We start from the raw sequence: 22,618 nt of genomic DNA, 5'->3' as shown, positions 1-22,618 counted from the left end.
ATGTCCCATGTAAGGAATCCGTACGCTCCTGCTTCCTGGCTCGAGAGAGCCCGTGTCTTTCAGCCAAGGACATGTTTTTCCTCCGTGGCTGGTCATCTACACCGAGGTAGATCTAAGAGCGCTCAACATCACCCCTTCGTCTCCTTAACTGCCCGCAGGGAGGAAGCCAGGGAGAAGGGCCTTTTCTCTGCTGGTCACTGGAGTGATTCAAGACCTTCCCAGCCTATTAGACATTCTTCTCCACTTGTCATTTCCCCTCATTTGTCCCCAAATTTGTGACACATCCTTCTCAAGACGTATTTAGGGGTCATTCTTCCTCTTCAGTAGGTCCCATACACACAACAGTGGACCTTATTAAGACCTTGTGCATCTCTTCTACTGGGCGCCGCCCAGCAGTTCTTTGGAGAGAAAAAAAAATCTCTGGAGAAAAGCAACGGGCATTCCCCCTCTCCCTGCGTGCCTTGAATTCCTCCCTCCTGATGCGGGTGCAATTTAAGTAGCCGGGACCAGCTTTTCGGATTTGCTCCTAAGCCCTCTCCTGGCGCTAACAAGGGCTGGGCCCAATTATCTGGGAGCTCTCTCACAGCCATCAAATGAAAAAACCACATCAAGCCATGCGCATCCATACAAACCTAGCGGCAGCTCAGCCCCCCGCTAACGCCGGGAAACTATCACCTGAGCGCCCCGGAGAAGTAATATCGTCCCCCTTTGCAAGCAATGAGCCCAAGAGTTTAGCAAGCACCGCACAGTTGAAGCAGGAGGAGGAAAAACCGATGCAGAAAAGCAAGCCCGTTAGACGAGGCTCCTGCCCCCGCGCGCTGCCCTGGCCGCCCGCAGCCCTCCTCCGGCGCGCCCCGCTCACAGCTGGCCGCCCAGGGTCCATCCGTCTCCGGGCTGCCCCAGCTGAAGATGCCCGGCCCTGCCAGTATCCCCCAGTCTCCTCCACACCTTGCCAGGTGCCCCGGGGCTACCGCGGAGAACTGCTCCAGGCATGGCCTATCCTGGCTGCCGACACCTTTCTCCCTCAACTGAGCGGCTGGCCTAAAACCAGGGGGACACCTCAGCATGTCACCCTCTCCCCTCGCATGCCAAACTTGGCGGTAGCCTGGCAAAGCTGCTCCCGCCTGAGTTAACCTCCTGGGGCCTTTCCCCCGGCTGCGCCGCAGAGACCCTCCGAGCTGGGCCCTCGTTCGCTGCCGGAGGAGCTCCCCGTGTGCCAAGGGCCTCGGGGTCTCCCACCCATGACCAGGCTGAGATGCAGGAGATTTGGAGCCGTCAAGGAAATGGGAAGAAAAAGCAGTGATGATAAACCCCACGGCGTGGGGAAACCCCTCTCCAATCCTCTCCCTCGTGCTCGAGGGCTGGAGATAACCGCGTCCCCAGGGATCCAGCCTGTAACACGTGGGCATCCTGGCACAGGGAAGCACCCATCACCCTGAGAACAGCCCGGCTCCCCTCCAGACGGCCTGCGAGGCCGGGACCAGAGACCTCTTGGCTCTCGCTGTGCCAGCAACCAACCCCCCACGGGACACAGGGGGAAGGAGCCTTTCTCCAGCACCCCAAAGCAGGGGACAGCTCGAGTGGCCTCCGCCACCGCCTCCCCGTGTGCCCCTGGGCACATCCCTTTGCCCCCTGCCCCCCACCTGCCCGGGGAGGGGCGGTGCACGCTGCAGCCGGGCTCGGGAGGCGGTGCTCGGGGCGGGCCAGCCCTTACCGGGGAGGGGCCAGCCGGGCCGGGCTCGCTTTCCCTGGACAAAGCCTTGCCGGCGTCGCTGGACCTGCCCCGGTAAGGGCCCAGGAGGGGATGCCCTGGGGGTCGGGGAAGGAAAGGGCCCGAGCCTGGCCGCGCCCGGGAGGAGAGGGGCAGGGGGCGCGGAGCATCCCAGCTCCCGCAGCCCCGATGCTGGAGGCTGGGCGGGGGGCACCCCGGTTGGGCACGTCTCCCATGGGATGTGCGCTGGCAGCACCGGCTGGACGTCCCCCCAGACCGCCTGGGGAAGCCCCGCAGCCTTTTTTGCTGGGACCCGCACACCTCGCTTCGGCTGCTTTGATGGGGTGGCCGGACTCCGTCGCAGATGCTGGCGTGTGTCCATCCTGTGGGAAACAGGGACCGGGGCTGGCAGCGGTGCTGGCTCAGGAAGCAGCGGGGCTAGCGGTTGCGGTAGGACCTGGCCCCCCACCGCCCGGGCTCCGGTCCCCGCTCTGGACCTGGGCGCTGCTGAAGCCAGCATTTTTCAAGAGCAGCTGGTAGGGAGAGAGGCGCAGCCTGATGGATGTCTGGGGGTCTTTGGCTCCCGAGCTTGAGCCAGGGGTGCCCGCCTGGAGACACCTGGTCGCTTTGGCCTTGATCTCTGTTCCCGTCCTCCTGCCCTAGCGCTGTTAAATACTTGCCTACCTCGGAGAGAAGCGCCAGCTTTGCGCTGCTGCTTGTACGCACGTGCAGAGCTGTGCACAGGAGGTGAGGCAAATATTAGAAACAAAGCAGAAGCTGGCTCTGGGGTTATATTTTTAGACCTGCCGTTGGGAAGAGCAAAGCAAATGCATTTGCTGGCCGGGACATCTTGGTCATCAGAGGTCTGTTGTTACTAGCCAGTCTACGCTGGAAGGTAATTCACTTCCTTGCTCGGGAGCCAAGGGCAGCCGTCACGAGAGTGGTAAGCAAAGAAGGAAGAGCTGGTACCGCAGCGTAGTCCCTGCCCCAGGCAGACACCTGCTCTGCTCGGTTATGGTCCTGCCTGCCGGTAGCGCAGGTCAGGCTTTGCAGGGAGCGTGTTTACCACGGGACCGTTCGGTAGCAGCTCATCCCTTATGGGCGGCTTTGCAAGCCAGGCCTGATCATTGGCATTGGATGGGATCAGCCCTGGAAGGTGGGAGGTTATGGGGGCAGGGGTGTGTGCAAAACCAGGGCCACGCGGAGAGCCAGCAGCATCAATACTGCAAGGGGGCCTGGGCTGACCTCCGGCTGCTCCGCCAAGAGCCTCATCCCGCAGCCTGGCCCCATGCCTCCCAGCGGGCATTTGACAGCCCTTCCCGGGAACCCCTGGGAAAAGGGGCAGGGCCGGCTGAGCTGGGATTAGCCCCTCACATGCCAGGCACCAGCCACGGTGTCACCAGGGTGTTAACAGATCCGTCCCCAGCCGCTGTTGGGACAGACCTTTCTGCCCCAGTTACACGGCGTCTCTGAGTACGGGGCGGCAGGCCAGCTGTTCCCATTGCTCACGTTTCCATCCGCCCCGCAGATCCACCCGTGCCCTCCACGCCCTCGGCGCTGTGCCGGCTTTTCCTCCTCGTCTGCATTCCTTCCCAGCCTCTTCTCCCATCCAGGAGCCTAACTCCACCCGCCCCACATTTCCACGCACATCTCCTCCTACACCTCCACTGCTCCTGCCCTCTGCCCCCGCACTCGCACTCGCACCCCTGCACCCGCTGCTCAGCCCCAGTTGCAGGCAGTGGGAACGATGCATAGGGTCTCTGCATCTCCCCAGGGGTCCACGGTGTTGGGGGCAGGACCCACGGTGCTCTGAACATCGTTAGGGCCTGATTGAGGCCGTGGCTTCAGCCTGGCTGCTGGGACCCTCATGGGTCTTTGCTTGTAGCTCAGAGGACGAAGCAGGGCTGGGACACCTCTCCCAGCGTCGTACCAACCTCCCTCCCTCTCTTTCTTTCTCCCCAGGTCTCAGAGCCATGAAGCTGAACGAGCGAAGTCTGGCCTTTTACGCCACCTGCGACTCCCCCGCCGACAACGCCGGCTTCCTCTACAAGAAGGGCGAGCGCAACACGGCGTACCACAAGCGCTGGTTCGTGCTGAAGGGCAACATGCTCTTCTACTTCGAGGAGAAGGACAGCCGGGAGCCCGTGGGCGTCATCATCCTGGAGGGCTGCACGGTGGAGCTGTGTGAGGCCGCCGAGGAGTTTGCCTTCGCCATCAAGTTCGGCTGTGCCAAGTCGCGCACCTACATCCTGGCGGCCGAGAGCCAGGCCGCCATGGAGTCCTGGGTCAAGTCCCTGTCGCGGGCCAGCTTCGACTACATGCGCCTGGTGGTGAAGGAGCTGGAGAAGCAGCTGGAGGAGATGCAGTGGGGCCTGCCCGGCTGCCGCAGAGTCCATCGGAGGTCGCCCATCTACCGGAAGAGCAAGCCGGCTCTGGGACCGGACCCTGCGGCCGTCGCTGTGGAGCTGCCGCCACCTCGGGAGAAACCCCCGGGGCTGTCTTGTCCCTCCCTGAAGGAGAACGGCTGTGCTGTGTGGAATAACACCCCGGGCATGAAGGACCTGCCCGACGGGGGCGTCCCCGGAGGTCCTGCCGACTCGGGGAGCGGGAAGCCGGCCGTGGGGAGCGGCTGCGAAGTCGGCCCCAAGCCACCTCCCTTGCCGCCTCGCCGACATGCCTCCTCCGGCAATAGCCGTGGCACGGGACCCGTGGCAGCGGAGAGCTGCGTGTGCCCAGGCACGACATCTTTCTCCAGGTTGCACGACTGGTACGGCAGAGAGATCATCCAGCTGCGGAGAGAGTGGCTGGAGAGCCACAGGAGCCACCAGCTGTGACGGGGGCTCTCCGAGCAGCACGGCAAGATGGGGTTGGAGGGGAGACTCGTTCGGAAACGCTGAGCTGTCCCTGCCGGCCGCCCGAGCCGTGAGCCAAGCCTGAGACACGCTCACGCGGCGCTGACCCGTCGCAGAAGGGGAAAGTCCCCATCTCCTGTCGCACGCCCGGCTCTGGCAGCAATTTAAATGAGACGCTCTTGCCTTTCCCCGGCCGTCGGCAGGGTGGACGTGGGAGAGGCTGTGGCCATTCCTGACTCTGCCTTCTGATTCCTGCCCTTCCTCCTGCGGCCACGTGTCCTGCCTGGCCCTTCTGTTGCTGGCCGCTGACATTAGGCCCGGTGGTCCAGGCTCGTGCTTGAGAAGCGACATCTCCGACAGGTTTTTGGAGACGTCCCTCAGGGCTCCACGTTCCACGTGGACCTGCGGAGGGAAAAGCTTCCAGGTCTGAAAGCATCTGTCCCCGTCCGCAGGCCTCACGTTCCTGCAGCATCCGACGTGCCAGCTGCACGACGGGGACGGGAAGAGGGGGGTTTCTGTTGCAATCTGCTGCCTCGTCACCTGCTGCCACCGTGGCTCAGATCAGCTCTTTAGCCCGCCTGGCCTCTGGGACACCGGACGTCAGAAATATCAGGCCTGCTCAAAGCCCCCGGCCTGTCACCGCTCCCCGGCACGGGGCAGGGGCAGATTTTCTGCCTCGTTCTCAGGCCTGGGTCTCACCAAACTAACCAGCAGCCAGGATGTGAATAGCAACGCTGGGCCAGTCTCGCTCAGGATTCAGGAATGAGGTTGGACTTGGGTGTTACGGGGCTTTGAAGAAAGACATCCTCTTTGAGCTGAGCGCCACAGGCACGTGCAAGGAGGCTTTGCCGGAGCGCAGACACTCTTTTTCGGAAGATGCTGTTTTCCTCGTCGAAAGCCGCGTGTTTTCATTGCTTGCGTCACGCTCCCCTGGTTGTCCCGAGATCTTTCTGCTTTTGTCCCCCTCCCCTTGACGTGGCCGAGAGGGAGGGACGCTTCGGGTTGAAGTCACCGACTCGTGCCTACCTGAAGCTCGGTTGATCTCCCTGTCGCAAAATCAAAAGGAAGAACAATCTGCCCCCATCGGAGAAGGGCGCACACGGCCGATTCCTCGTTTCTGTTTTAAATGGGACAAAACCACGCCACAGATAAAGACCTTCTGCAGAGGTGTCTTCTCAGAGAAGTTATTTCAGGTGTTGCCCTGGGGGTGGGAGTGTCAGCCTCCTTAATGGCAGCAATACGCCCCCGTTTTAATTAAATACCACGAGTCCCTGGAGCTGGTAGGTGGGACTTGCACCAGAGCAGAGTGGCCATCACAGTAATACTCCAAACAACTTAGCTTAACCTTTGGTAACTTTTCTTTTACACTAAAAACCAGGTGCTGTCCCCACCACAGCGCAGAAGGATTGTGTCCTTCTCCCCCCAGGCGCTCTTGCCCAGCCACATCTCCCTTTTGCCACATGGGACATTCCCAATACTCCCAGATCCGTTCATGGGAGTCTGGATTCAGGTGGAAGCGAGAGTTAAATTGCTGCTCGGCACGTGCCGGACGGTGCAGCGGGTGGTGCGGGCGCATTCGGGGACAGCTCTGCAAGGTGTAGCTCAGCCTGCAGGACCACGCTTGCTTTGTGCTTAAAACACCTGCTCCTCCATAACACTGCGGCCGGTCCTTGTCCAGGACCGGGGCCCTGGGCGCTATGGCAATACGAGTAATAACGAGTGCTAAACAGATGCCCACCTGTGCGTGCACCAGGGCTGCTTGCGGAGCATAAAGCTCACTTCATTTTGTCTGCATTAGGCCCCGTTTGCCAATTGCAAATGGGCTCCGTTCATTTGTTGAAGGAAGCGCAGCGGGCTCAGTGCCCAGATACATAGAAAGGCAATCAGTCCAGGATTCAAATATAGCTCAAGCGAACCGAAAATCACATGCAGTATTTCATCTCATCCCAATGAGGAACTGAAGGCTTCTGATGTTCCCTTTTTTTTAATTCCCGTTACTCCTGAAGTGTCAGAGGTGCTGGCTTCGTTCACTGCCAGCCTCTTTTTTCCGTTCCGTTCTGGGACAGGGTCTCCTTCAAAATCCAGCAAATGCCCCTTCCCACTTTAACAATGACATCCAGTTCTCGGTAGTGCTGAACTATACCAAAGACTGCCTGAGTATATAGCGGCCTCCCAGGGCTTGTATTGTGAGGTCCCTTCCACACTCCTTGGGCTGGATTCCTGAACGGGCCACAGCCTTTCTGCCAGAGCGATGTATGTGCCCGCATGAGAGTGTCTTATTTATTTCTAATACTGACAGGCCATTGGTAAGTTCTGCATTGAAACAGAATTCCTCTGCGGAGCGCTGCATCAGCGCCTGCGACAGTCGAACTTCCCAGGTAAAGGAGGGCAAAACTTTCAGGGCTGAAAACACAGTGCAGCCCTTGGTGAAGGCGCCTTGCAGCGGCTCGTGGGAAATCTGGTGACCTGCCTCTGTCAAGTGCTCCTGGCTTTCAGGGATGTTAAAAATAGATAAGAGAACACAGACTCTCGCTCTAGATTCATAGCGTTTCTTAGGAGCTGGCGTTTGTGTCTGTCCAGGGAACTGCCATTACAAAACCTAGCTTCTGCTGTGCAAAGTGAGTGGTTAGCTAGAGCCACGTGATGGAGCGACAGCAGAGCTCCACTTCCACCGTACGGCAGTGGCAAGTTGACCGTGTTGCATGTGTCCATCAGTGGCAACTTCATCCCAGGTGTAAGTCCAGTGGAGTGGCCTCCTGGAGGGATCTGACATTACAAACGCACACATTGTAGGGTAAGAGGTGAGCTCGCCTGGACTCTGGGGAAAGGGGCTTTTCAGCATAACAACCCACATAGGTTGCCAATGGCTTCTGCCCGCTGAAGACTACGAATAGGATCTGACTTGCAAATGGTAATGTACTGCCCGGTAGGGAAACACTCTGCGGGCTCGCAGCCCTGGGCACGGCAGAAATGCCTGGGAAGAAGGAAACAACACTTAAGCCCCCTGTACGGCTAAGCCAGGATGCTAGCCTTGATATCGGGGCTAGTTGTCTCTGTAAAGCAAAGTGTCATTTGCCCGGCGGGGGGAACAAAAACCCTCCTGCCAGAGAGAACAGGAACACATTAGTCAAAGAGAATGACCCGACCAACAAGACCAGGATGCTACGTGCCGTGCTTCGTGAGCTGTGCCAAAGTTGCTATTGAGTCCTATTTACCTATGTATTTGTGTAACTTTTTGTGCGTCTCGCACGTCATTTGTGAACACTAAGACGACCTGCTAGAGGACCGTGACCCAAGAAAGTGCATTAGGCTGTGTTATGTATTTTGGTGTGGCCTCTCCCATTTGATTTTCAATTCCACCTGTGTTGTGCCTCATTGTTATTTATGGTGTTGCCCCGTGGTTGTTCCCGATGTACACCCGGATTTTGGAATTTGCACAAGGGCACGTTTTGCCTTGTCCGGTTCACTTCCTACCCCCCATTTGTGGAAGAAAGCAATGTAATTAAAATGCTGGATGGCCGTTGTTTCCGTGCTGAGTGGTTCTGTGTCTGGCCCTCCCCACAGACTAGATCCGAGTCCTTGCTAGGATAAAAGCTATTGCAGAAATGCTGCTTGGTCCCTTATATGTCAGGCTTTGCGCGTGACCTGTTAAAATTAAATACGTGCATAGGTTTTAGCTCCAAATCCTGGTCCCAGAGGAGTTCTGACATTCACTTAAGTTGTAGCAAGGTTTAACCCGTAGCAATTTTACACAATGGGAAAGCACATGTGGGTATCGCAAGTTGAATGTGGGTTTATAGCTCTTCTGCCGGCTGGTTTGTATAAACGCCCACGACCGCTGCCAGCTACAGGAACTACTGCACTAGCTCATGTGGGGGCAGCTCAGACTTTTAATACTGAAAGTCCCTGGAGACCGGACTGCACTGGTTGCCCCGGTTTGGGAGCCTTCCCACTTACATCAGCACTGTCATAGAGGCTTAACAGCTTGGGCTGAGGCTGCTCTGCTGTCCATCGATGGGAGCGCAATATCACAGCGGGAGGGGAGCGGTTGGATGTAAAGGGATAAAGAAAGCGTCCTGTACCACGAAAACAGCTGAACTGCCACGACCATCCATGAATACATTGCTATCCAAGCACTAGGGCACTTCAAGGCACCACGGCTCTTTTCAATCTGATAATTGCCTTTTTAGCATTAGCGTAATAAACCCTGCAACCTAAACCACCCTTTGTCCCTCCGTGAAATCTCTCGGAAGCGTACTGGTCACGGGCAGCTGTGGGATGAGTTTTGTTGCTTGGTAACAACAAGCATGGAAAATCGCAGTTCAGAGAGCAACGATCATAACTTTTTCTGACCGAGGTGAGCTGCGAGGGGGAGCTCAGATGATAAACCCAATGCAAAGCAGTGCAGCCAAGGGCTCGGGCTGGCTTGACGGCGAAGAAGGTGGAATTATTAACCGAGCTTCCCCGCGTGATACTTTCACACATACAAAGCATCCTAAAGATTGCCAGCTTGGGCAATAGCAGAAGTATCATCAGATGGAAGCCAGACTGTCTGCAAACACATGGCAGGGTTTCTTTTTCTTTGATAATCCAAGTCTCCAGAATCAAATATTTTCATTAGCCCTCACCTTCATTAAGGATTGTGCAAACTACCGGCTCCATGTGTCCTAGGGAATACTTGCTCAAAATTCACAGCTAACAGCACTCAAGTGATTAAAAATATGTCCACAAAACCTGGCCTCCAATGTATTCATGCTTGGAAAAAACTGCTCAGCTCTTTGCTGCAGAGAAACCCCAGGTCTCTGGGACTTCAGAGCGCAGGGGTATTACACCCTCGGGACTACTGCCCGGCCGAGTGCCATGTCACGCGGATTCTGCACCCACTGAAACGGGTAGCAAATCCTCCATCGATTTCTGTACTGTGGGGTCCAGCCCCTGGTGCAGAGATGAGGCCTGAGCTCCCGTACACCTTACCGAAGCCAGTGGGTGCTGAGTGGGGTCAGCGTGCCTCAGGACCAGGCCCGCGGTGAGAAAAGAGGGTGTTGCAAATTAGAAGAGAGACACCAGTTAAGCCCTCACCTACTGCAGGCTGGCTCCCAGTCCCGCGTGGGGGACGGCCCCAAACTAATTGGCAGCATCTTCAAAGAGCCTCTTGCCACCCCCCAAAGCCCCTCTCCAAAACACAGCTCAGGGGGCACGTCCGCCCGGCAGCCCCACGGTGCCCTCAGCAGACCCTGACCTGCGAACAGGGCAGCCAGGTGTGCACAGGGCTGCAGCTGGCCCGATTAGTAGCACGTGGTGCTAACGAACCGTGCGAACATGGCGATGCCACTCCTGGTTCAGAAAGCCGGGGTGGCCTTGCCCGGCCTGGTAAGCGCAGGCGCGTGGCGCTTGTAATCCTTTCTGGATTTGCCCCCTCGCTCCGAGAGAGGGTTGCTTTGCCTGCAGTGCCTCACCGCAGGCTGAGCCTTTGGCAGGGACGTGCCAGCAGCTCCTCGCACACAGCGCAGCAAGATTAGGCCAAAGTTTTCCAATTTTCTTCTTCCTTTATGGGGAGGCAACCGTGGCACGGTTCCGACTTGCGGCAGCTCCTCCCAGGGCAGCGGCAGATTTTGCACCAAGCTCTGGACAGCACTCGTCGGTGAAAAGCTTTTACCAAAGCGCTTCCACGTCGAGCGGGAGAAGCAGCTGAGGCGTTTGGACCCATGCGGCCAACGCGTTTCGACAATCTCCCCGACGAGGCTTTTTGCTCGGTAGCGTTCGCTGTGTTCGGCAGGCACATTGAGTACTTCCAAAACCAGTCACCTCCTGTCCCGTGTCTTTACCCAGCTCCATCGCAGCTGAGACCAGAGTCCGGCCTCGTCTCTAAGAACAGGAGCAAAATGGGGGGTGGTTTAGAAAATGCTGCTCAGGAGCGCCTGGGCACTTGGCCCAGCTTCGTTCCCAAGAAGGGTCTCCGTTGCCTTGGACGTGCTCCTTCACCTTCCCCGAGCCCCCGGCCCCGGAGCTGGGGAGAGGCAGAGCGGGACTGTCCCCGCACGGAGAAGATACAGCTGAAGGATCCCATTTGCATGTGGATTTGGGGTGTAAATGCTCCTGCGATGAAAGGGCACGGAGGCAGTCAGCTGTGTTAGTCCAAACTCTGGGGAGAGATGCACCTTATGGAACGACTCGGTCAGAGAGGCGCAAGCTCTCGCGAGCCGTCAGCATCTGATGAAGAGAGCTCGGGCATGTAAGAGATTAGTCCGTGTATAAGGTGCACCACCGCCCTGCCTTCCGGGACTGATGGTAGTGCTCGCAGTGCCTCAGTTCGGTGCCCCACACTCACCCCCGGCCAACTGCTCCGTGTCCGGGTGTCTTTACCCTCCTGCTTTCCCTCAGGGCTGCAGAGGAGCGTGGTCCTTGGGAAGCACCAGGAGCTACCGCCGCTCTGCCCCGTGGCGCCGTCTCCCAGCTGTCGTACCAGATTCTCCAGTGCGCCGAGACTGGACGTGCATCCACCCCCGATTTCTTGGATCCAGCCTCCATCAGCCTGCCAGGGGCTGAGATCACAGGTCTCTCTCGACTATTGAATTTTCTTGCTTGCAATGTGGTGCCCGCTCTCTCTTGCAGGCCTGGCTGCCTCAGCTGGCCCTTTTCCTTGCCTTAATGAATCCCTCTGGTCTCCTTTCCAGTGGAATCATTGGTAATTAGCTGCCTCATAAAACAAGGAGCAGCCGGGCCCAGGCACAACGGCATGAAAATGGAGCGACGGTCTGGGAAATATCGACCGGCAGCGCTCCGAGCTGGGATGAGACGCAGGCCCTTTGCCCCCGCAGATGCACAGGCCCTTTCCGGGGAGGACGGGGAGGGAGGGCAGATTCACCTGCATCTGGACCACGCACCCACTGCCCGGGTCAGAGCCCTGCATCCGAGTACTTCTCGGTCCCAGGACAGACCAGCTGCACGCTTTGCCACTTGTGGGCCATCCCAGTGCAAAGCACAGGAGAGCTTCGGCACGAACGAGGCATCCCAGGACAACCCAGCCCCACCAAGCCGACCCCGCGATGTAGTCTTAGCAGCGACGGGGAACCGCCCGGGTCAGCCCAGGAGCTGAGGAATGCCATCCGCATGGCACGAGGAAGTACAGCCCCATTTCGGACGTGGAGCAAACACTGCTGATCCAATGCCCTGCCAACACCTGGCTTGAGCTTGGAGGGAGACGGCTGTACCAGGGATGACCTGCCCCTCTTGTGCACGGACCGGCACATCCACCACTCAACAAACCCGAGCCTCGCCATGGCCCGTGGGAGTAAACCATTCCAGGTGACCCAGGGAGTCTGTAGCACGGCTGGGGCTCTTGGCTGCTAGCTAACTAAGCACTGGATCCTCAGCCCCGGCTCTCCAGGACTTACCTTGCTTTACTGCGCCAGCTGAAAGACTGATGCTGGAACGAATCGCTCCCCAGGTCGGCCGGGAAGGGGGCGAAAGGGGATGCCCCCGGCAGCCCGAGGGCTATCCACGCTCCTGTTCATTGTCTGCAGAGCCTGAACCCGGTTTCCCTGGCCGCGGCCGGGAGAAGTGGCCGATATTCAGGAGGAGCAAATCCTTCCCTGAGTGCCACTGGCTGGATGCTCTCGGGCAGCTTCACAGCACCTGGCCTCACCCCTCATCTTCCCCTGGAAGGCAAACCCATTGCTCAGGCCTCCCCCACGCTCCCACGGAGAGGATGGTGTTACTCTGCGGAGACCAAGAGATGGGGGAGGACGCAGCTTACCTGGGTCAGGCAGTGAGTCAGTGGCACAGCTGAGACCAGGATCCAGGCGTCGCATCGGGGGCAGCGTAGCCAGAGGAAATCCTGCCGCTGCTTTCTGGACGGGAGCGCCGCTCCCTGCTCACAACGGCGCGAGCTGGTGGTATTCGCCGAGCGCAGAACGGTGCGGACGGACACAGCCTGCACGCGCTGAGTGCCAACTTCCCGCGCGAGGCCACGCGGCACCTGGACGAGAACGTCTTAGCGGGGAGCTGCGCCCCAGCCCCTGATTTTAGCAGAGCGTCCAGGGGCCGGCTGAACTGCTGCAGCAACGAGCCACGAGGCTCTTCGATGTGGCTGGTGGGTCGGGGCCAGGCGGATCTGGGGGGTGCAGTGGTGCAGTTGCACCCCGCTTTGATTCCTGCTCTGCCCAAAGTTTAAAACCGACTGCCCGGCGGGGCAACATGTCTATTCTGGCAGCAGCGATGGCGTGGCTTGACTTCATGGCTCATTCTTATCTACCTGACTCCTCCTAAACGCTTCGCTCTGCAGCTGTTACGGACCCTCTCTCCTTTATTAATGGTTTTCATGTTCCACTAATCGAGCTGGCCTCTGTTCTGCAACGCTGCTGTTAGCTGCTCCTGGTGTTGTAGCTCCTACTTCACAGCCCTGCGGGCTGTTGTTAACTCTAGCTAAAACATGAACTCAGGCATGGAAACGTTAACTCGAGCAAACATTAACATTAACATTAACTCAGGTGTGGGAAGACCTTTCAGTGACACATGGGGTGCACTGTCAAGATGCTCAAGGAGGCTTTACGGGTCCGAACTATTCCAGTGGCTACAGGACTAAAGGAACAGCATCTTTTGATGACTGTCTGCCTAGCTGGTTGTGTTTTTCAATACATAATGAATGATATAGCAAATGAACGTGCACTCCAATAGTTCTAGTTTCTCTGCTTCTGCGTTAAACTGAAGAGCATAGCCCTAGCACATTAGTAACGCTTCTAGTTTCTTTTTACCTGGAGAAAAGTGTGCTGTGTGCTACGTGACGATGCATCGCGCCTTCCTTTTTGAAATCCTAGATTCATCCGCGGCTAGGGCTATGCAGCAAGAACCATGTGTATCACCCATCTACTGAGCGGTCAAAAGCTGGCGCCTGGAGCGTGGTCTGGAAGAAGAGGGAGCCTGGCAACACGTGGATGCGGAGGCTGGAGGAAACCACACAGAACACAACAAACCCACGCGCCCACGTTATTATACAACTTCTGTATTTAGTGGCTCTTTACAGAACTTGTTCCTTTTTAAAATTTTTAACAAAGTTCATCAATCTCATAGAAACTTTTGAAGTACAGTACATGAGCCTAACAAAATGTGATCAACATGTCCCACTAGCTTTTAGTACAACAGGATTTCGGTGTTCGGAAAGACTATGCTAAGTGCTTCATCAAATCCCGTTCCACTAAAGCTAACACTAGCACACTAAGAAGAACAGTAGTCAATGCGAATGCCTAGACCTTCGATGGCGTGTTGGGGTTGAACCAGTAAAAATCGTTGTGTCGGACAAGCTCTCGCTTGTTTGGACAGGGCTACCGTCGCTACGACGTGGCAGGTGGGAGCTGGGCCTTGCATGGAGCCGAACGGAGTTGTTTTTAAAATTGGTCGTTAACTACCACCCGAGTACAAAAATACCTTCTCTTCTGATAAAAACGTGTCCAGTGGGGAACTGTTCGATGCATAGCCTCAGTGCCTGCAGGACGCGCGCTCCTGTCCTGTCGAGTGTCGGCGGGGTGGCAGTCCGGGTGGGGTGGGGCAGTCCCTTGCATGCTGTACTTCGGTGCTTGCAAAATGCATTTAAAAAACCCCCAAACAAAACAAAACAAAACAAAACAATACAGAGCAAACCAACACGACCCACGGATGCGTCTCTCAAAGGCATTTGCATAAGCTGGGGCTAGATCGCGGGGGTGGGTACAGAGAGATCTCAGTCCGCCCATCGGGCTTTCGCAGCCAGGGCAGGGAGAACCGCGCGGTCCAGGGGCGACTCGTAGCACGGAGATCTGGGTTCCTCTCCTTCCAGGTGGTGCCACAGGCGAGATCCCGGCGAGGAGGGTCTGACCCGGCGCCCACTGAAATCAGCCAGAAGACTGTCTCCCGGGGGCTTTGGGTCAGGGCCTGGGGCGCCAAGGCAGCAAGCAGCTTACAGTTCACTCTGCACATGTGATGAACCTCCCCCTTCCCCCCTCAAAGTCAAGGCACCTGCTTAAAAGTGCTTTGCTGAACTGGGGCCCGGCTCCGTCACCAAGCCCAGGGAGGCGCTGGGGCAGTGCAGGGACCAGCGGGCAATTTTCGAAACGGCCGGCACTGTCCGCGTGCGAGCGAGGTGGAAGCAAGCCCTTTCTGGGCCGCGGCGTCCTGCCCGGCGCTGCGCTGAGCGGGGAGCAGGGGGTCAGGGCTTGTCTCCTGTCGCTTCGGCAGAGAGCAGTCGAGGACTGATGGGAAAGGTGACATTTCAACGGCTGTTCACGGTCGACGGCTGCCGCCCCGGAGGCTGATCCTCGCTCCCGGGCGCTCTCTCCGTAGTCCTAACTCTAGGAACCAAAAAGGTGCTTTTTCAGCCGTGCCAGCTGGATTCGACTCGCGTGAAAACAAACCACCCCAAAGCCCGTTCGGGTCCCGGCGGTTTGTATCTTTTTAGGGCTCGTCCTTTAAGCGCCGACCCTCGAAGGCTTTGAACTCCGAGGCCGCTCACTTCAACAAGACAAAGGCTGCAGAGCGAGGGGATCCTGCCGGCTGGTGCTCCCCGCAGCACTGGAGCGGATGCATAAGATGTGGTGCGGTCGTGGCCACCGCCGAAGTTTGTTACTGTCAAATGGGACACGTCGAAGATGTGCACACCCAGGCGCCTTTTCCTTCTCTCTCGAGATCAGAGCCACGGGTGCTTTCACTGGCTCTTGCCAATGGACAGAGAGCTTTGCCGCCAACAGCTGTCACCGATCCGTTCGTTTTGGGTTATCACAGGTTACTATCTAGAGGAAGTGTAAGGAGTTATGTGCCATGCTACATCTTGTTCAGGAAGGCTACTGCAGACATTTCTACAACATATACAACTGCACGTGACATTCTGTGTTACAAAGGTTTCAAAACATACCACCAGGACTAAGTACATACTTGATGGCATCCAGGTTTGCAATTTAGAGTCTTCACAGACTATAACATAGTCTCTGCAAAGGGCAAGTAATGCAGTGTCTTACAGACAAATGTGGAAAAACCGCTATTCAAAAGTTTATTAAATTTGGTCAGTCTCATAGTGCTTCTTGATGGCTTTGATCAGTAAGTCTTTTTTTTTTTGTTTTTAATCTCATCCAGTGGCAAACTACAAGACTTCAGTGTACATTTAATGACACAACTGCTACATCATCTTGATTTTATAGCTATCTTTAATATCAAAGCAGCTTAAGCTGTTAATAAATTCCAAAGTATCCTTTTATTAAAATATCTAAAAGAGGTCTATAAATATTTTTTTTTTTCTAAAAGTGTTCCCAGTTTTTCACATTTAAAACAAAGACGGGGCATCTGTTTTGCTTGGGTTTCGTTGTCCCCTTCCACGGAGGGCCAAGAGGCAGAAGATACAGGCTGAGCTTTCCCTTCACTTTCTCATGAACCCAATCGCATTTTTCTTTCCTTGTCAGTACGTGATAAAATTAACAAAATATATATATGTGCGTACGTGTGTGTACGTGTACTCCGGGAGGGCTCCCCGCTCCCCAGCAGCCCGAAGCGGCGGGCAGGTCCCGGGGTGCGGGGCGCAGACCCGCGGTTCAGAACTCCCACTCCAGCGACTCCTCTCGGTTCGCGGCCCGCTCGAGCCTGTGGATGATGTTGTTGAGGTTGGCCATCTTCTCGTGCCTCCGCTGGATGTTTGTGTTCAGCTTCGTGCTCTGCTGTAAAGAGCCCGTGTCTGTGGCGGGACTCGAACTCTGCACTTTGGCAGAGGCGGCGTTTGGCAGTGATGGGGAGATGGGAGCGGAGGAGGACGGGACCGGCGAGACGGACATCATGAGGCCCGGAGAGGAAGCTGCCGAGGGAGAGTTCAGGGAGACCTCCAGGCTGCAGCGGGAGGACTCCGAGGCAGATATAAAGCTAATGGGGTCAGGATGCAGCCTCTCCCCACCCTCCGGCTCCTGGGGCGCATGCTGGGTGGAGCAGTCGGCAGTCCCGGCCGCGTGCGCCTTGCTGGACGTGTTGCTGCTCCGTGGGAGGCTGGTGGTGCTGGGGGGGGCCCTCTGGGAGGCCCCCGCACACGTGGTATCATCCTGCTCTTCCTTGAGGCTGGGATGCTGAATGGACGTGGCCACGAGCTCCGGCTCCCTGTCCAGGCCACACAAGTCCCAGTGATTGTAACACTCGCCTTTTTCCCCGGGCTCCGGCTGCTCCTGCTTGACCTGGACCAGGGCCTCGCTCGACCTCCGGGGCTCCGTGTCTCTGAAGACCGGCTTCCTGTCCTCCGCCTCTGAATCGGGGCTCTGCGGGTTGGCGCCTCGGAGCGAGCTACCGGGCGGTGCAATGCCCCCGCAGCCACTCTGCTCCAGGTCCGTGTCGTCCTGGGACCCTTCCACCAGCATTTCCCGGCGCATCCGAGACCTGCGACACAAGCACGGCGGGGCTGTAACCGCGGCACGGGACCCTGCGTGGCTCTGGCTGGGTCTGCACGGTCACCGTGCAGCGAGGCATGAAGCCCCTGGGGGCCTGGTGTGTGCAGGGCCGCGGGCTGGGGCAGCACGTGCGGAGACTCGGTGGCTTTCTGGCTCGTTGGCCCAGACAAAAAACTAACTGAGCATTGCATTCCCTCAGGGACATGAGTGGCAGGAGACAGCCAGCAGCCAGGTGGGAAGAAACAGCTCTGCTCTTTTTTTGCCCCTTTCCCCCCACTTTTTCAACACATTTTTAACCCCGTGGAGGCAAATTCAATCTGGAAAAGTCAGAGCAAACCAGAGTGTGGCACCACTGCTGCGAGAAATCCCCGGGAGCGGGGATCTCCAGCTGATCCTTGGCCCTGTCCACACCCTGCTCACGTCCCCTCGGTCATTCCCATGGGTCAGGTGGGGGCAGGACGGCGGAGGGAGCAGCCCCTGCAGATCTCTGCACCCTCGGCCAGCTGGGTTCTTGCTGGGGCTGTGGGATGCGCAGACTCCAGCGCACCCCGGGCAGGGCCTGTCTTGGCTTGTCTCCTGGAGCGGGCACCCCCAGCCCCCTCGCCCCGAATGCCAGGCAGACCCTCGCCTGCTTCTCATGTCTGAAAGCCACAGCCAGAGCTCTGCCTAGTGCGCAGCCCTGGCACCCCGTCCCCCCGGACCCGTTACCTGTAGTTATGGAACCAGTTGATGACCGTGTTGGTCTTGAGGTTGAGCTGGAAGGAGAGCAGCTCGATGGTCTGCTGGGAGGGGTAGGGCTCCAGCTGATAGGCCTTCTTCAAGGCCTCCTTCTCCTCCGGTGCCAGCACCACACGGGGCTTTTTGATCTGGAGGAGGCTGAGGTCCTGGGGCTGGAGGCTGGGGCTAGCGCACTCCGAGCGGGCGTTCGGCGACTCGCTGTCCGAGCTGGCGCTGATCAGCCCGTAGCGACGCTTCAGATACGCTGCAGGGGCGAGAGGACATCCAGCCTGTGTGTGAGGTGCCCTGTGCTGCTGGCAGCTTCCCCCTGCCCTCCCTCGGTGTGGTACCACTGGGCACCCCCGGCGGACATTAAAGGGCCATTGAAGCATCCGTGCTGAGCTCTGGAGCAGCACGTCCTTGCTGCAGGAAACCCACAGGCTTCACGTCCATTGCCGGAAAGCGCCCCTGCCTCATGCGCTAGTGCTTCATCCCTCCGGAGAGCCGGGAAGAGCCCCTCACTGCAGGGACGGGGAAGCCATCACATCCGTGGCCTGTCTGCCCATCTCCCCAGCACCCTCCCCACCAGGAGTGGGATGGGCTAGGCGCCCTTGGACAAGAACCGCCTTGTTAGTACCAATCAGCCCCCCAGCGTCATCAGGCAGCATTGCTCGTTAGCACTCAGTCGCATCACGCTCAATCCTGGGAGAGGTCCAGGACGGCCCGCAGCCTGGGACGTCCCTGCTGCAGTCAACGGGTGTAGAGAGGACGGGACGGCACATCCCACCCCCAGCGTGTGACTGGGGTCAGACCTGTGCCTTGGGAAGCCTCAAATGCCTGGGGCCAGCTCTGGGCAGCCCCTTTGGACCAACCCCGGGGCATGGACCAGGCATGTGGCGCTCACCTTTCTTCTCCAGCTTCTTCATGTCGCGCAGCTTCTCAACGTTGTGCGGGTCGTTGAGCCAGAGCTGCATGCGGACAAAAGGCTCCCTCCCCTTCAAGCTCAGCTTGTGCCAGGGCTTGGGTCTGGAGAGGAGATCGGACACCGAGCCCTGCGTCAGGCCCAGGATGCTCTCCCCGAACAGCCGTTGGCCTTGCGGAGGAGAAGCAGAAGGGGGTTAGACCGCACGTGCCCGCAGGGCAGGCTTCTGGGCATGCGAGCCCCATGACAGGCCCTGGGAGCAGTGCAGGGTCCCCTGACATCAGGGTACAGCTGTCCACGGGGCCGGCTTCACCACCCCGTGAAGCTGCCCCTCCTACGGGCCCAGCCCTGCCTCTATTCCAGCCCGCGACACCGAACCCGTGGAGTTGGGGGGACTCGGCTTGCCCGAGGTCGGAGAGGAGCCAACTCTCCTGATTGAGCCGATGCAGCAGTGTCGTACGACGGACGTGGCGGGGTCAGCCTGACCCCTGGCCTGTCCCACCTCACTGCCGCCTGGCCTGGAAGAGCCCTTCTCAGCACTGGCCGGGCCACAGGGACCTGACCCGAGACCTGGGGGCCGCGTCACTCTGCTGCGTGCCTGCCCCCGCCTCCCCGCCGTCAGCCCCGAGGCCCTGGAGCGCGGGGCACGTGCGATCCCAGGAGCCGCCCCGTGTCCGCACCTAGGTTGTTGTCTGTCAGCACCTCCTTGACCTTCTTGGTGATGGCGTAGGTGTCCAGCTCGGGAGACATGGCGACGATCTCTTGTATGCCCATGGGGCCCTGGCTGCTGGGGTACGTCTTCCCGCCCAGCGCGGAGCCTGCCCGGCTCTCCGGCTGCTGGTTCTCCTTGCTGCTCTCCAGGGTGAGGGTGAGCGGCTCCTGGGGGGTCTTCTCGTGCTCCAAAGGGCTGGGGGGTGGCGAGGGGGACGACTGGGTGTCCCCAGGACTGGCTGCAGGACACAGGCAGAGAAAAGCATCAGAGCGGTGCACGAGAAAGGCCTTTGGAAAGGCTCTCGGGCAAAAAGGCAGCAACTCTGGAGCAGCACCACGACACGAGGGGAGAAATCCCATTTGCAAGGGGCTTCAGCAGAGCCAGCTGGAACGACACAGGGTGAAACCCACCTGCAGAAGGGCCGGCAGGGGCTCCTCAGTTGCAGGCTCCGAGTTGGAAGGGCTGGTCTGAGCCCTGGCGCTCGGCAGAGCCTGGCAGACACCAGGGCTAGCTCAAAGACCAAAATCCCAAGCGGGGTCTGGCTGATGGCACAGAGTAGCCCAGGCTCAGTGCCCATGGCTGCAGGTTTGGAGGTTCCCTGCCAAGGCCCCTGCGTTGTGAGTGGAGAGGGAAGGTCACGTGCAACTGCTGCAGTGGGCACTGCCGCCTGGCAGTAGCTGGCCGGGCCTTGTACGCCCCACCACGATGGAGCAGGCTCTCTTCGGCGTTGGGCGAAGGATGTCAGTGGTATCTTGGTTATGGCAGCTGTTACCCACCCCCAGGCCGTGCGTGCAAATGCTACCGGGCAGTCGCCACGCGAGCCTCAGATGCAGACAAGAACAGCCCCAGGGTGCACTGGGGACTGCCCTGGCCACCAGCCCCCGCTCCCGAATCCTGCCCCCTTTGCACGCTGCGGGGGGAAGGCATTTAAGGGCGATTGAACCATCAGTCTGAATGGGCCTATTGATACCAAAATCCCTGATAAACCTGCCCACTAATCTCCTCTAATGCCATCCCCTCAAGCCTTTCCTTTTTGCTTAACGACTGTCAATTCCAGTCAAGTTTGATATCATCTGGGTCAGACAGGAGCTGACAGAGATTCCCTTCCTGCAATAAATCTCTGGCAGCTCACGTTCGGCGCTCAGCTGGGGGAGGACAGGAGGAAACGGCACTGGGCCTGGGGAGGGGGGAGAAATCAATGAAAACTAAACTGTGAATTTTAACGTTATTTATTGGGCCGATCTGTTGTCGACCGACGTGGCTGGGAGAGCCTGTCACGGCCTTTCCAAAGAGGGGAGAAGAAGGGCAAGTCTTCCAGGCAGATGCTGCCAAGGGCAGCGATGGTGAGAATAATTAAGGAGAGAAAACACAGCATTAACATAAACCCCCGGTCACTGCTCTGCTCCAGGCACAAGGCCAAGCGCTGCGCTGGGCTCCCGTTTTCTCCCCTTTACTACATGACTATAGGAAAGCATCTCTGACACAATCCTGCACGGAGGACTCGAGCAACAACCCGCTCCTGTCCAGCGTCCTCGTGAAGGGGTCTGGGAAGGGCTGGGTGCAGCGGCACAGCAGCTTGGCGGAGGAGTATGAAGCCGCCTTTTCAGAGGCTGATGGCGCGAGGGGTGCCTGGGTGCTAGCCTGGAGATGCAGGCCCTGGCGTGGCGAGCGGAAGGGGCATGCAGGGGTGAGATCCACCACATAACCAAGCAACGGGAGCTCATCCACGCTGAATCCAAAGGAGGTGAAGGCAGAAAGCACCCGGGGGTTTAATAAGGTGCTGTCAGAGATGGGACAAAAGGCTGACTGCCCGCTCCCGGGCTAGCTTATGAATGCATATTGCCTGCTGGAGCTCACGGTGCTCGCTGGCTCCACTGGTTTTCTTCACGTAAGCAAAGGCTTGAACCCTGAGCCCAGGGTCTGACAGCTCCGCAAAGCCCCTGGGCCAGCATGGATCAGAGCTCAGACGAGGCTTCCCAGCTGTCAGCACGGGACAGTGGTTGAAGCTGCCCAGGGGAGCCAGGCAATTGCCTTCCCTGGAGGTTTCCAAGCAGAGGCTGGATGAGCATCCACCTGGGACGGGTGAGGACCAGCGCAGCCTGCATCCGTGCAGGGGACTGCACGTGACAATCCTTAAGGCTCTTCCGACCCCACAACTTCCATGGGTGACGGAGCAGACTCAAGCCCGCCCGCCCTGAGAGACCCCAGGATCCTGCACCGCATCTGAAAAGGTGTTTGCCCCAAAATGCATGTGTGCAGCTCAGCAGGGACTGCATGCGAGTGGGCACCTGTGACGCGCTTGGAAAGGGGACACACTGCCCCTCGCTGAGCGGGTGCCCCATGAAGGGGACAACTGGTACCAGCCAGCGGTGGTCTAGCAGCAGGGGCTGGGCTGCAGCGTTACAGCTCCCAGGAGCAACCCCCAGCCCAGGGGGGCTGTCGCATTGCTGCAGGCACAAGGCTTGGGGGTGTCTGAGCTCTCACTGGCACCACCCAGGTGACCCTGCTCTGACCGCACCGGGCTGGGGTTTCTCACACGCAGGCTTGTCCAGGAGACAACCAGCACCCCTGGCTCCTGGTGCGACAGAGATTGGGCTAGCTGGGCTGGACTAGCGTTCCCATGGCTCTTCTGGGCACACACAGAGGTCAGGCCCCTGCCACCCGGCACTGCATGCACATCCCGCACAACTGGCTCCAGACCCGAGAGCTCAGGCTTGGAGCAGGAGTGCTGATGCCACGGGGGAGAGGAAGAGAAGCGATGCATTAAGCTGTTATTCAGGACTCTCTCTGCTAGCCAAGCAGGGGAACCTCTGGGGTAGGAGAAGGGGTTGTGTTTGGCAGCTGAGCCAGGACTGGAGTATCAGTGAGGACCGGATTACTAGGCCTGAGAGATGGGCTGGTCTGTGATCTGCTGCCTCCACTGAGCTCAGCCAGCTCCATGGCCCCAGACCTGGGGCCAGCCTAAACCTGGGCCCCCGGCGCATGTCAGCATGGCGAACACAAGGGACTTACCCTGGGCTGGGTTGGGCTGCTGGCTGATCCCCTGGCCCAGCTGATCCGTGAGCCACAGCTGCATCCGGATGAATGGCTCCCGGCCCTTCTGGGTCAGCTTGCTCCACGGCTTGGGCCTGGACAGCATGTCACTCACACTCCCCTGGGACAAGCCCAGCACCTAGGGCACAGGTTGAAGGGAAGGGCTGGGGCTACCGGGAAGCAGGCGTCTGATACCCCCAAGAAGCTCCTTCAGACACCCCAGGGGAACGTGGTCACCAAGCTGGAGGAAGGAGCTAGGCATGGGGTGAGCCCGGGGTGTCAGGG

The 22,618-nt window shown here is 58.5% G+C and overlaps 3 protein-coding genes across 3 annotated transcripts in view; 1 reads left to right on the top strand and 2 right to left on the bottom strand.

Annotated features, from left to right (window-relative positions):
• Nucleotides 1–13,464, bottom strand: part of SH2B3 (SH2B adaptor protein 3) — a 69,622-nt gene extending 56,158 nt beyond the window's left edge. The window contains exon 1 of the mRNA XM_059713371.1: nt 12,320–13,464. The gene's annotated coding sequence lies outside the window, so the exon portion shown is untranslated. The remainder of the gene's footprint in view (nt 1–12,319) is intronic.
• On the top strand, nt 1,665–8,786 carry PHETA1 (PH domain containing endocytic trafficking adaptor 1). Its single transcript, XM_019486826.2, has 2 exons — nt 1,665–1,786; nt 3,674–8,786. Exon 2 carries the CDS (start codon nt 3,685–3,687, stop codon nt 4,543–4,545), a length of 861 nt encoding a protein of 286 aa, XP_019342371.1. The 5' UTR covers nt 1,665–1,786; nt 3,674–3,684; the 3' UTR covers nt 4,546–8,786.
• Nucleotides 13,465–13,548: 84 nt separating the features above from the next.
• The window catches only part of CUX2 (cut like homeobox 2), a 185,654-nt gene continuing 176,584 nt past the window's right edge, over nt 13,549–22,618 (bottom strand). The window contains 7 exon segments of the mRNA XM_059713373.1: nt 13,549–16,510; nt 16,513–16,626; nt 16,700–16,938; nt 17,658–17,931; nt 18,571–18,759; nt 19,269–19,538; nt 22,313–22,472. Coding sequence (XP_059569356.1) covers nt 16,116–16,510; nt 16,513–16,626; nt 16,700–16,938; nt 17,658–17,931; nt 18,571–18,759; nt 19,269–19,538; nt 22,313–22,472 — 1,641 coding nt within the window. The 3' untranslated portion in view covers nt 13,549–16,115.

The sequence above is a fragment of the Alligator mississippiensis genome, chromosome 10 (genome assembly GCF_030867095.1).
Source record: "Alligator mississippiensis isolate rAllMis1 chromosome 10, rAllMis1, whole genome shotgun sequence".
Lineage (NCBI taxonomy): Eukaryota > Metazoa > Chordata > Crocodylia > Alligatoridae > Alligator > Alligator mississippiensis.
Note: the sequence above shows the minus strand (reverse complement) of the source record. Positions and strands in the feature narration are given on the sequence as shown.

What these genes read in the sequence shown, in the direction of transcription:
- PHETA1 (XM_019486826.2), top strand. Translation starts at nt 3,685, where the DNA reads ATGAAGCTGAACGAGCGAAGTCTGGCCTTTTACGCCACCTGCGACTCC.